We start from the raw sequence: 12922 nt of genomic DNA, 5'->3' as shown, positions 1-12922 counted from the left end.
ATGCCCACACACGCCCCGCGAGCGCGCTGGGATCTGTAAACACCGCAAACCCGGAAGGAGAATAATTACGAATTACGAGAATTTCTGAAGCCTTATGCGCCTCGCCTCATCTATACACTCTTGCCAGTATCTGTCCGCGTTGTCGGTGACAACAAGCCACAGCACCAAGACCAGCAACACTAACGACTCCATGCCCTCCATGTTTATTGTTTACTATCCGGGTCGTGAGACTACCGCTTAAAAGCTCACTGAATCAGTGACAGACAGAGCATCGTGGACGAGTTCGCGGAGCGCAAGGCTCGTCGTATGCCCTTCAAATAATGCGCGCAGTAGGCTATTGATGTTTTATTATGAGCCATGTACAGTATGTCACCTAATGTTTTTTTGTTTCTGAGTTACATGTTCGTTTGAAGGACTTAATGTACAAAATAACATAGTTGCACCCCGTAGTGTTGAAATTGGTAAACACAGTGCATTCAGTGAGGTTTGCACCGCCCTCCTTTTATTTCTGACTCTTCCTGTCACCGTTGCAACCTCTGAGCGCTCATTCGTATGCCCTTCAAATAATGTGCGCAGTGTAGGCTATTGATGTTTTATTATGAGCCATGTACAGTATCCTAATGTTTTTTGTTTCTGAGTTACATGTTCGTTTGAAGGACTTGATGTACTAAATAACATAGTTGCACCCGGTAGTGTTGAAATTGGTAAACACCGCAGTTGCGGACATTTTGTAGCCTAAAATGATGTTATGATGAGCTTTAATAAAGGGCCCGGTCATTTGCCCCGCCCCCGGCCCGGCTCTGACTTGTTCCGCCACTGTCACTGATGTCACTGTTTGCGCTGCTTAACGACATCACGTGACGTCCACCCACTTTCGCTAACTCCACCCAATGTGTCCACCCACTTCCAGCCAGCACGGTTCAGCGCGGTTGTAGTCGAAATGCAACTCCAACAGCCCCGCTCAGCCCGACTCAGCTCGACTCGGCACGGCACGGCTCAGCCGCGTTTGTAGTGGAAAAGCGGCATAAGTAAATCGATATCGAATCGGATCGTGACCTTATGAATCGGAATCGAATCGATCCAGGAAATCTGGATCGATTCCCAGCCCTACTCGTTTACAGTGAGAACTTGGAGTTAAACTTATTTTTCCCTAATTTTCCCTAAAGTGTTTGTTTTACATGGAATTGTTTTATATTTGTAATTTCACACTGAGGGTAGAAAAAGTTCTGACATGATTTATCTTTCTTCTGTACTTCACAAAAACCTGCCATTTTAACAGGGGCGTGTCGAATTTTTACATCCATTGTCGTGCAAATAAGCAGTTAGCTTGTTGACGATGATTTGTGTGATTGCAGGAATGGAGAATGATGACAGTGCAGTGCAGTATGCTATTGGACGCTCCGACACGGTGGCACCTGGTGTGGGCATCGACTTGGAGTTTGATGCCGATGTGCAAACCATGTCTCCGGAGGCCTCAGAGTACGAGACGTGTTATGTGACGTCACACAAAGGGCCATGTCGTGTGGCCACTTACAGCCGAGATGGACAGCTCATTGCCACTGGCTCTGCGGACGCCTCTATTAAAATCTTGGACACAGAACGTATGTTGGCCAAGAGTGCCATGCCCCTGGAGGTTAGCACAAATGTTCAGAACACATTATTAGAGTTGTACTGTTAACCAAGCTGGGGGACATCTTTTTTTTTTTTTTTTGGTCCACAGAAAGTGTTGAGAGAATTGTTTGGAATTATTTTTATCAATTCTTGTTGAAAATTTTGATTTATTACAACGTACACTGTTAATACACGTGTTGCCATAGCAACATTCATAGCAAACTTGAAGAAAATGGTCTGAAGATGTGATAAGCACTGAGGCTCCGACTGTAATATTTCTGCTATGCTAAGAGAGAATTTTCACCCTCTCTGCTGTTTCTCTATGTATTCTTTGAACAGCAACTGCAGTTTACATCTAAAATGATTTATTCGCTCCTTTTCCAGCTTCCCATCTGTGCTATGCAAAAGAATTACACTGTATGTCACAATGTTCGAGGGCTAATCCAGAGTTGGCGTAGTTATTTCAGGCTTGTCTTGTAACTCTGACCTTTTCAGGTGATGATGAACGAGACGGCGCAGCAGAACATGGAGAATCACCCGGTTATCCGAACCCTGTATGACCATGTAGATGAGGTCACTTGCTTGGCCTTCCACCCCACCGAGCAGATCCTGGCCTCGGGATCCCGCGATTACACTCTCAAACTGTTTGACTACTCCAAGCCCTCAGCAAAAAGAGCTTTCAAATACATCCAGGTACTGCGTTCTCAGAGCTACAGTATGCGTACACTGGGAGTGGACGTATCACTAACCCCAGAGTCCGGGACTGTGTGTACAGGCTGTTAACTTTTTGTCTGGCAGACATGTACACTCAGTAGGTTAGTGGTAACCAATGATTTCTTCTCTTGTTCAAAAAGCAGGGAGAAAAACCCTGCTCGCTATCGAATAACTTGAATAAAAACATATATGAGTGATTCCACGCTTATGGGTACTGAAATGGGGACATGAACTTATTTTTAAAAATTCACCTAAAACCATTTCTTTTTTTTACCATCAGGTCACAAAACATGTAATGTTTAATGAATGATATGTTAAAAGATATAACTTTAATTTTCTGAGATGTAATAAAAACATATTTATATGCCAAAGTCAGAACGTAACAGAAGTGTTGTGGACATATAGATTCTGAATTTTAACAATGTAGAATTACTTTTTGAAACATAGGAAGGTGATGTTTTAGCAAATATAATTAATAAACGTGTAGTAGAATAAACATACACATTCTTTCAATAAGATTAACATGGTATATAGCTAGATTGTAATTAATTTGTAACAGACGCGAGATGGACAATCGTAACAGAAGTAATGTAACAGACATTATTTTGGAACTCATAGGCTTGACTTTGGCATATAAATATGTTTTTATTACATCTCAGAAAATTAAAGTTATCTTTTAACATATCATTCATTAAAGATTACATGTTTTGTGACCTGATGGTAAAAAAAGAAATGGTTTTAGGTGAATAAGTTCATGTCCCCATTTCAGTACCCATAAGCATGGAATCACTCACATATATATATATAAAATTTATTTATTTATTTTTATTTGGCATGTGAACCAAATGCCTGCTACGCCACACATATTGGCTTTTACTAGTCAGGTTAATTATTATGTACAGATGATGTAGAGCAGACCTGGGCATTTTACGGCCCGCGGGCCTCATCCGGCCCTTTGGTTCATTCTGACCGGCCCGCGTAAGGTTAATTAGAAATTACAAAATAAACGTATTTTCTAATTTTACCTCATGCATGGACTGAATGTGCATTGCTTTTATTTTGAAGTTGTGTTCAACAAAAACGCAATGCGCGCGACATGAAATCCCACGAAACCTAATCCCGCGATAACTACTTCCGTAATTTGTCCAGACCAACCACAAACTTGTACATCATCCTTCAAACGATCCAGCCAATCACATAGTGCGACGTCACCAGCAGGCGCCGGAGCCGATCTCCGGCGAAAAGCACCAAATGAGGTGATTAGACTACAAATGTGGGCATCATTATTATAATATGATGTATCTTGCTTGATATTTGGAGTAGAAAGACAATATTGTGATGTCTTTATTGTGTTTTGGGGTGAATGTGACTGAAAAAAAATGGTACAAACGTTCACGTTTTGTTAACCATTGTTTTGGGAAATTTGATTGAATAAATGACATTTTTTGTAAGGCAACCTCGTTTTTTCCATACTCTTACCAGTCTTAGCAGCTTGTAAAAACAATGTTATTTACTGCTTTATATAAAGAAATATAATTAATATTATGCAGAATTTAGTTCAGCCTTTTGGTCCGGCCCTCCACAAAATTTTCTGTTTCTCATGTGGCCCCATGGAAAAAATAATTGCCCACCCCTGATGTAGAACCTTTCCAGAATACTACATTTATTGCAGAATCGTTGATAAAAAGATGCAAAAGTGTAGTGCAAAGCTGTTGTATAACTCTCCTGCTCACAAAACACACTTAACTTATTTGTGCACACTGCTTCATTCCAATAACTTGGCTACCATGAGTTTTTAGCGTAGCTGTTTTAGGTTTCCGTGTAACCATAACATAGGACTGGGGGAGTAGATTAGATCTTTTCTTTTCTTTTATTCTTCTTTATCCCTGGTGTGGTCTTGACCACATTTATGCTGAGCAAACTGTTTGTGATTATAAACCACCAAAAATAATGAAGACAAATGGAAAAAAAATACCTCTGATTGTTCTTGTTGGGTGGAGGTTTGTAATTTTTTTTTGTTTGGTTTTTTTTTTTTTTTCCACTACAGGAAGCAGAAATGCTGCGCTCCATCTCCTTCCACCCATCAGGAGATTACTTGCTGGTGGGCACTCAGCATCCAACACTACGCCTTTACGATGTCAATACGTTCCAGTGTTTTGTGTCATGCAACCCTCTGGATCAGCACACCGATGCCATCTGCAGCGTGAGCTACAACCCAGGAGCTAACACCTACGTCACATGCAGCAAGGATGGAAGCATCAAGCTGTGGGATGGCATCTCCAACCGATGTGTGTCCACATTCGAGAAAGCGCATGATGGGGCTGAGGTCTGCTCAGCCGTCTTCTCCAAAAACTCAAAGTACATTCTGTCCAGCGGCAAGGACTCTGTGGCCAAGCTGTGGGAGATCTCCACTGGTCGCACACTGGTCAAGTACACAGGTAAACTTTCTATCCACCTCCAGCGCTCGAAACTAACGGTGTCCCGATGTCCCGGGGACCATAAAAAATGTCATCGGGACACAAAATTATCATATCTGGGACAATCCCGGGACAATGGAAAAAAATAGATCTAGAAAAAAAGTTCTACATTAATATTATTTACAAAGCCGTAACACATACGTAGACATTGACCTAATTTGTCAATTTTAATTTTAAAACGTTAACAGCGAAAAATACATAGTAGCTACACTTTCGATGCACCTGTCCTGCATCCGTAGGCTACAGAGCAGCGCATTCTGTTCTAGAATCTTCGGCCGGAGTCCGCATTATACGGACTTGGAATGGAATTGCTACCGCACACGCTGCGCCGACTCTTGCCAGAACAAAAATGCTGAAGTGGTTGAAGCGGACCGACCGCGGGGAAGAAACTGAAAGCCCAGACATAACGTCTCCGGGACCTTCAGGATCCAAAGTGTCATCGCCTGGTCTGCAGGCAACGCTAGCAACTGAATGAACTTAATGAACACTGTTAGACACGTTATAAAATACAACAGGAATGATGTGGATGATATTGACGGAAGATACCGTTCAACAGAATAAGTGAGTTTTCTTGGTGTCTTTCTAGTTCAGAAAGTTTAGTCAGTCAGCAGCACAACTAGGCTCGGACCTGCCACTATGCTGATGTTCCACCCACGTTTCGGCAGCGAAAGTTCATAAAATGGATAACGGAAAGTTCATAAAATGGATAACGGAAAGTTCATAAAAATGGGAAAGTTCATAAAAATGGATAACGGTAATGGATAACGGAAAGTTCATAAAAATGGATAACGGTCTCATCTCATCTCATTATCTGTAGCCGCTTTATCCTGTTCTACAGGGTCGCAGGCAAGCTGGAGCCTATCCCAGCTGACTACGGGCGAAAGGCGGGGTACACCCTGGACAAGTCGCCAGGTCATCACAGGGCTATGGATAACGGTAATGGTGAAAATTATAAGTTGGCCTTATAAGTGCCAACAGATATTCAAGGTATAAGTAGATGAAATGAACATAAAAGGGGTGTTATTTTCAACTAAAGTGTACTGCAGATGTAGTGAGTTAAAACATTTTCTGAATGAGCTAGTTGGCCCCTTTAAATAAACAGGTATCTATTCATACAGTGAGATCGCCAAAGTTTAATAAACTGAAAATGCAATAACTGTAATTTTGAAGTAGATGATGTATAGGACATGTGTCGCTTGTGTCTTGTGACTTATTGTAAAAATGATATAAAGGGTTCAAAATCGCATAGTTACAAATATAATAGTAACTTCATATGATAATATTAACCACTGGTTATTTCAGAGAGGAAAAAAAATGGGGACACTATTGCTTCCATTCGGGACAATGCAACACAGAATTCGGGACCACTGGGGGACACAAAGAAAAAAAAGTTAATTTCGAGCCCTGTCCACCTCAGCATACATCAGCACTGTACTATTGTCATATTTCCTTAAGGAATAGGGGTCAAGAAGCTGGTCTTTATAAAAAGTATTGCACAGAAAAGTTTTATAGATGTAGAAAACATGTACGTATTTAACACAAACGTCTAATGTGTACATGCACATCGTGTTCCGTTATTGCTCCAAAACCTTTCGGTTAGTTTGACTAACTAGCAGTAGTAAGTGTATATGACTAGACTTGTGTTATGGTTTTGGTCATCAAAGAGCAGAGTTGTGAAGCGTCTTCAAATTTATTCTGCCATGTCATCCAGAGATCATGAGTTTGAATCCAAGAAAGCAAGTGCTGTGCTCTCTGGGTGGGGAGGATGACATGCGCGCTCTCGTCAACCACAGTAACACTAGCCAGTTGCTGGGTTTCATGTTACGTCACATCCGCCTCGTTAGTTATTCAAAATTTTAGCTGGTGGTCTACCAAAGCTCAGTTGACAAAGCGTTTGTACGGAGAATGTGCATTGCTCGCATGAAAAACGCCTTACGCTTGCACTGTTTTAGGTTGTTCGGATCGATCAAACCGTGAAACCGATAAAAGTTTCTTCAGGGTTCCTCGTGACCTAATAAAAAAAAAAAAGGGAGAACGCACACGGGATTTCACAAAAAGACAGTGAGAGAGGTGGCTTTTGAACCTCTCACTGAAATCGAAGGGAGCCGAGTCAAAGCACGCTCGAGTTTGCAGTGATCACTGTGGAAGGTTTGTATCTCCTTCTCAGCTACACTTGTGTTCAAAATAATAGCAGTCCAACACGACTAACCAGATCAATCACTGTTTTTGGTGGAAATTATATTACTACATGGCAAATAATTTACCAGTAGGTGTAGTAGAGTCATAGAAAACCAACAGACCCAGCATTCATGATATGCATGCTCCTGAGTCTGTGTAATCGAATAATTAAGTGAAAGGGACGTGTTCAAAATAATAGCAGTGTGGAGTTTAATTAGTGAGATCATTCATTCTGTGAAAAAAACAGATGTCAGTCAGGTGGCCCTAATTTAAGGATGAAGCCGGCACATGTTGTACATCCATTTCTCTCTGAAAACCTGAGAAACATGGGTCGTTCCAGACATTGTTCAGAAGAACAGCGTGCTTTGATTAAAACGTTGATTGGAGAGGTAAAACGTATACTGTAAAGAAGTGCAGAAAACGATGGGCTGCTCGGCTAAAATGATCTCCAGTGCTTTAAAATGGACAGCAAAGCCAGAGAGACGTGGAAGAAAACAGAAGACTACCATTCGAATGGATCGAAGAATAGCCAGAATGGCAAAGACTCAGCCAATGATCAGCTCCAGGGTGATCAAAGACGGTCTGAAGTTACCTGTGAGTACTGTGACAATTAGAAGGCGCCTGTGTGAAGCTAATCTATCGGCAAGAAGCTCCCGCAAAGTTCCACTGTTAAAAAAAAAAAAAAGACGCGCTGAAGAGGATACAATTTGCCAAAGAACACATCGACTGGCCTAAAGAGAAATGGAAAAACATTTTGTGGACTGATGAAAGTAAAATTGTTCTTTTTGGGTCCAAGGGCCGCAGACAGTTTTTCAGACGACCCCCAAACACTGAATTCAAGCCACAGTACACTCTGAAGACAGTGAAGCATGGTGGTGCAAGCATCATGATATGGGAATGTTTCTCTTACTATGGTGTCGGGCCCATTTATCGCATACCAGGGATCATGGATCAGTTTGCATATATCAAAATACTTGAGGAGGTCATGTTGCCTTATGCTGAAGAGGAAATGCCCTTGAAATGGGTGTTTCAACAAGACAACGACCCCAAACACACCAGTAAGCGAGCAGCATCAGGGTTCAAGACCAACAAAATGAAAGTTATGGAGTGGCCAGCCCAATCCCCGGACCTTAAGCCGATAGAAAACTTGTGGGGTGACATCAAAAATGCTGTTTCTGAGGCAAAACCAAGAAATGCAGAGGAATTGTGGAATGTTGTCAAATCATCCTGGGCTGGAATACCTGTTCACAGGTGCCAGAAGTTGTCAGAAACCGTGGTTATACAGCTAAATATTAGTTTAGTGATTCACAGGAATACTAAATCCTTAAGATTTTTTCAGTTTATACAGTCAATATTTGGAGTTTGTAATGAAAAATGCAGACACTGCTATTTTTTTGAACAGCCCAATGTTCATTTTTCTTCATTTTCTGTAAAGTAATTAAAATATTGATACATTTTTCTTCATGTTTTGATGTAGAATATAATGTGCAGTGTTCCCAATGCATGGAAATAAAAACTATTATAAGGATTTTGAGCTTTACTCACATTTTTAAACACACTGCTATTATTTTGAACACAACTGTACGTCTTTAGTGTTTTCCAAGTACTTTTCTTGCTACGTGGTGTTATTTTCCGGTACTTTTTTTTTTAGTCACGAAGCGATAAAGTCCCCAGCTGTTTCCTTGTTTACTCCTCACAAAGTCCATATGCATGAAGGTCGCGACAAAATTCTTCCCCAGCCGTACAGTTACAATGCGCCGTGATCACTTCTCCGTCTTGTTTAACTAAGATCCAGGTCTTTAAAGAGGTTTGTGATGATCTTTGTGAATGATTTACCTGAGAGATAAGAGCCAACACAAGTCAGAATTAAGCGAACTGTTGTTTCTGTTGCTTGTTTACACTTCAACTTGCAGCGCTTTGTTGTAAAGACATGAACAAAAAGCTTAAAGGAAAAAAAAAACAAACATACTTACACGGGCAAAAACAATGCAGGATTCATTCAGCAGCGACTTGATACCGAGGTCCTTTACCCAGCCACATACAAAAAAGGTTGTAAGCCTGCATATTCTTCCACGCTTTCATCTGTTTTGCGGTGTAGAAGGACGTCTGCAGCACCAGATGGTTCAAGATATCGGGGAACTCGACTGAAGGGTAGAAGGGGTTGATTCCACTGCACGTAGCAATCTTCTGAATATATCTAAAGCAAGCAGTGGCTTCTAGGTTGCAAGCGTACTCTGATACGTTATCTCTAGTTGTTTGCACTACGGCAGCCGTTTAGACCACCAGCTTTTTCACTTTCGGTAAAACCGCTAAGAAAAGTCATGTGACTGAAACCCAGCAATTGTGGGTGTCTGTGTGTTGTACTGCCCTGTGATGCAGCAGTTCAGAAAGATGCATGTCTCGGAGGAAGCTCACGTTAGGCTGACCAAATTAGGGAGAAAATGGGTGGAAGGAAAAAACGCTGGGCATAGGTAAAAAAAAAAAAATATATATATATATATATATATATATATATATATATATATATATATATATATATATATATATTGCATCATAATACTTGAAATTTTCACCATATGCAGTATAGACTACTATAATATTTAGGTTTGCTAACATGATGTCCACAAAACAGTAGTGACCCATTAAAATAGTTGATTTCTAATGAAATTCGAAAAGTTCTGTTTATTTAGAAGTTTTTGTTGCACCGAGTCAGTGCCTGTGATCTCTTGGAAAGGTGTATTGTGACTTAATTGTCTCAATATTAATAATGTCCTCATATCACCAAGTCCTATGACAACCCAGAAAACTTGCTTTCCTACCAAGATGCTTGTTCGCGAGCAATTCCAGCGTTATGGACGTGACACTTGAACTCAAAATGGCAACAAATGACCCAGTGCATGTTTTATTGTCTCCCAGTATTTAAACAGGTGTTGCATATTTTAAGGCTGTACCATACTGGAGAAGTGATAGAACAAGAACAATTCCCATAGTACATCTAGGGCATGCCAGAAAATGCCAATAAAAGATGCGTTATGGATGTGACAGAAAAAGTATCACTTTTCTTGGGTGACTGTACATTTTTATCAAACTCTGTGAAATTGTAAACCTAATGTCGAAATGGAGATATCCGTTTGATAGAGGGGTCCAAGGTGAATATTAAAAAATCTTTGTTTAAAATATTTTGTATTTCATGCAGAGTTTCGGAAGGAAAAGTCAGCGTTATGGATGTGACGAAATTCCGTTATGGATGTGACGCGTCTGAAATAGACATGGCATATGTTTAGAAAATCAGCAATTCAACCACCATAACCCTTTGAAAAACTCTCTAAATATCAGCTAAAACTATCAAAGTTCTTAAATAATATTTAGGATGGCTATTGTTTTGCTGTTTTGTGGATTTTAGCATACATTTCTGTGGCTTGTGGCAATAATATAGAATTGTACATGATCAAAGTTGATTTTAGCTTGGGTTTTACATTATAAGAAAGAAAGACTGACAGTGACGTATTAGGTTGGTTACAAATTGGTTCAACTTATTCACATCTGTAAAATACAGGCCTAGGTGATATCTCTGGGAGTGGTTTTGATGTATTACATGTTGCTTTATTTTTGCATGGTGAGGTTGACATTTACATGGAATTGCCCTCTAGTAGTAGTATAATTGTTTCCTGTGGTGTGTGTATTACAGGAGCAGGACTGAGTGGCCGTCAGACACACCGCACGCAGGGCGTCTTTAATCACACAGAGGACTATGTGCTGTTGCCGGATGAGCGAACGGTCAGCCTGTGCTGTTGGGACTCGCGCACAGCTGAGCGGAAGAACTTGCTCTCACTTGGCCATAATAATATTGTGCGCTGCATCGTGCACTCTCCCACTAACCCAGGCTTCATGACGTGCAGCGATGACTTCCGTGCCCGCTTCTGGTACCGCCGGACCACCACAGACTGAGCAGTCATTGGGCTGCACATGAGTTTCAGGTCTGTGTGCAGGAAAAGCTTAGATGTACCATAAGTCATTTAACAGATAGTATGGTCTTGGAGGTATCAGGACTGTAGTTGTTGTGTCTGAACATCACCTCTAGAGAGCACCATTGTACTCTGAGGAACTTGTAGAGGAACTTTGGCATTTTTAAGCTTCCGTGTCATTCTTATAAGCTTAATGAAGCTTTGTCCTGTGTGGTATGACGTGAGTTCTTTGTCAGGGACAAGTGAATTTGTCATTTTCTCAGTTCATGATTGACAGATTGGATTTTTTTTTTTTTAAATAAAATAAATAAATCGTTTTCATTGTAAAACAAACATCTAGTGAAAACAAATCAATAAGTAACCAAAATGATGACGCATCATATTGTGGGTTGTTTTTAAACTAGGACGGGGGGGAGATAGGGATGATGCATAGTACAAGTTATAAAAGAACTATTACATCCTTCGTAATGTCACTGTCTCTGATGGCAGATCTCCGAGAAACAAAATGCTATTTAAAAAGAGAAAAAAACAAGTCAATAGTGTAAGTTTTACACGAGAGGCTTGTCTATAATCCCTCATCGAAACTATGAATGGTTTTCATTGTTCATGTGCAGCTCACATTGTTTGAACGTGTCTATGCTGACTGGTGTACACAGTATTTTGAATCACTGTCCAATTATAATTACCGTTAAAATTATTGGTATTGGATTTAAATACAACTCCAATTCTAAAACCGTGACGCTGTGTAAGATGTAAATAATGCGATGGTTTGAAAATCATGTTTCACTGAAAATGGTACAAAGACAACATATCAAATGTTGCAACAAATTTTATTGGCTTCTGAAAAATACTTTATATGCTCATTTTTAACTTTGATACCAGAGACGCATTTCAAAAACATTGGGACAGGGGCATGTTTATCGTTGTGTTGCATCACCTCTACTTTTACTTTTAACAACACTCTCTGTAAATATTTGGGAACTGAAGACCAATTGCTGTAGTTTTGAAAGTGAACCGTTTTCCCATTCTTGCCTGATGTACAGTTTCAGTTGCTCAAAAGCTTGAGGTCTTTGCCACGTTTTGCGCTTCATAATGTGCCAAATGTTTTGAATGTGAGACAGGTCTGGACTGCAGGCAGGCCAGTTTAGCACCCGGACTCTCTCACTACAGAGTTATGCAGTTTTAATACATGCAGAATGTGATTTGGCATTGTCTGGCTGAAATAAACCAGGCCTTCCCTGAGAAAAATTTTGTCTGGATGGTAGCATTTTGCTCCAAAACCTATGTATATATCATTCAACATTATTGATGCCTTCCCAGATGTGCAAACTACCCATACCATATGCAGTAATGCAGCCCCGTACGATCGCAGATGCTGGCTTTTTAATTGTGCGCTGATGATAAGCCAGATGGTCCCTCTCCTCTGTAACCCAGAGGACATGGTATCCCTGATTTTCCAAAAAGAATTTCAAATATCGTACAGTTTTTTACTTTGCCTCAGTCCATCATAAATGAGCTTGGGCCCAAAGAAAATGGTGAAGTTTATGGATTTTTTTTTTTTAAACTTGCATTTGTGGATGCAATGATGAATTGTGTTCACAGATGATGGTTTTCGGAAGTGTTCCTGAGTCCACGCGACAGGTTCCACGATGGTGATGGACCCAAAGAGCCAATAGTGGGGTTTGTTTTTGTTTTTTTGTTTTTTTTTTCCCCAAGCCTTGTCCATTGCATACAGAGATTCTCTGGATTCTCCTCCAAATCTTTTAATGATCTCATGTACTGTAGATGTGATTCCCAAATTCTTTGCAGTTTTACATTGAGGAGCGTTATTCTTAAATTGTTGCACTGTTTGCCCACAGAGTCTTTCACAGAGCAGTGAACCCCTCCCCGTCTTTACTTCTGAGAGTTTCCGCCTCTCTGGGATGCTCTTTTTATACCCAATCATGTTATTGACCTGTTGCCAATTAACCTAAGTAA

The 12922-nt window shown here is 40.5% G+C and overlaps 1 protein-coding gene across 1 annotated transcript in view; it reads left to right on the top strand.

Annotated features, from left to right (window-relative positions):
* cstf1 (cleavage stimulation factor, 3' pre-RNA, subunit 1) overlaps positions 1-11278 on the top strand; it is a 39167-nt gene extending 27889 nt beyond the window's left edge. The window contains exons 3-6 of the mRNA XM_060909890.1: positions 1356-1633; positions 2107-2304; positions 4373-4763; positions 10669-11278. Of these exons, the coding sequence (XP_060765873.1) occupies positions 1356-1633; positions 2107-2304; positions 4373-4763; positions 10669-10928 (1127 nt within the window). The 3' untranslated portion in view covers positions 10929-11278. The remainder of the gene's footprint in view (positions 1-1355; positions 1634-2106; positions 2305-4372; positions 4764-10668) is intronic.
* The last annotated feature ends 1644 nt before the right edge of the window (positions 11279-12922 follow it).

This window comes from Neoarius graeffei, chromosome 26, assembly GCF_027579695.1.
Source record: "Neoarius graeffei isolate fNeoGra1 chromosome 26, fNeoGra1.pri, whole genome shotgun sequence".
NCBI lineage: Eukaryota > Metazoa > Chordata > Actinopteri > Siluriformes > Ariidae > Neoarius > Neoarius graeffei.
Note: the sequence above shows the minus strand (reverse complement) of the source record. Positions and strands in the feature narration are given on the sequence as shown.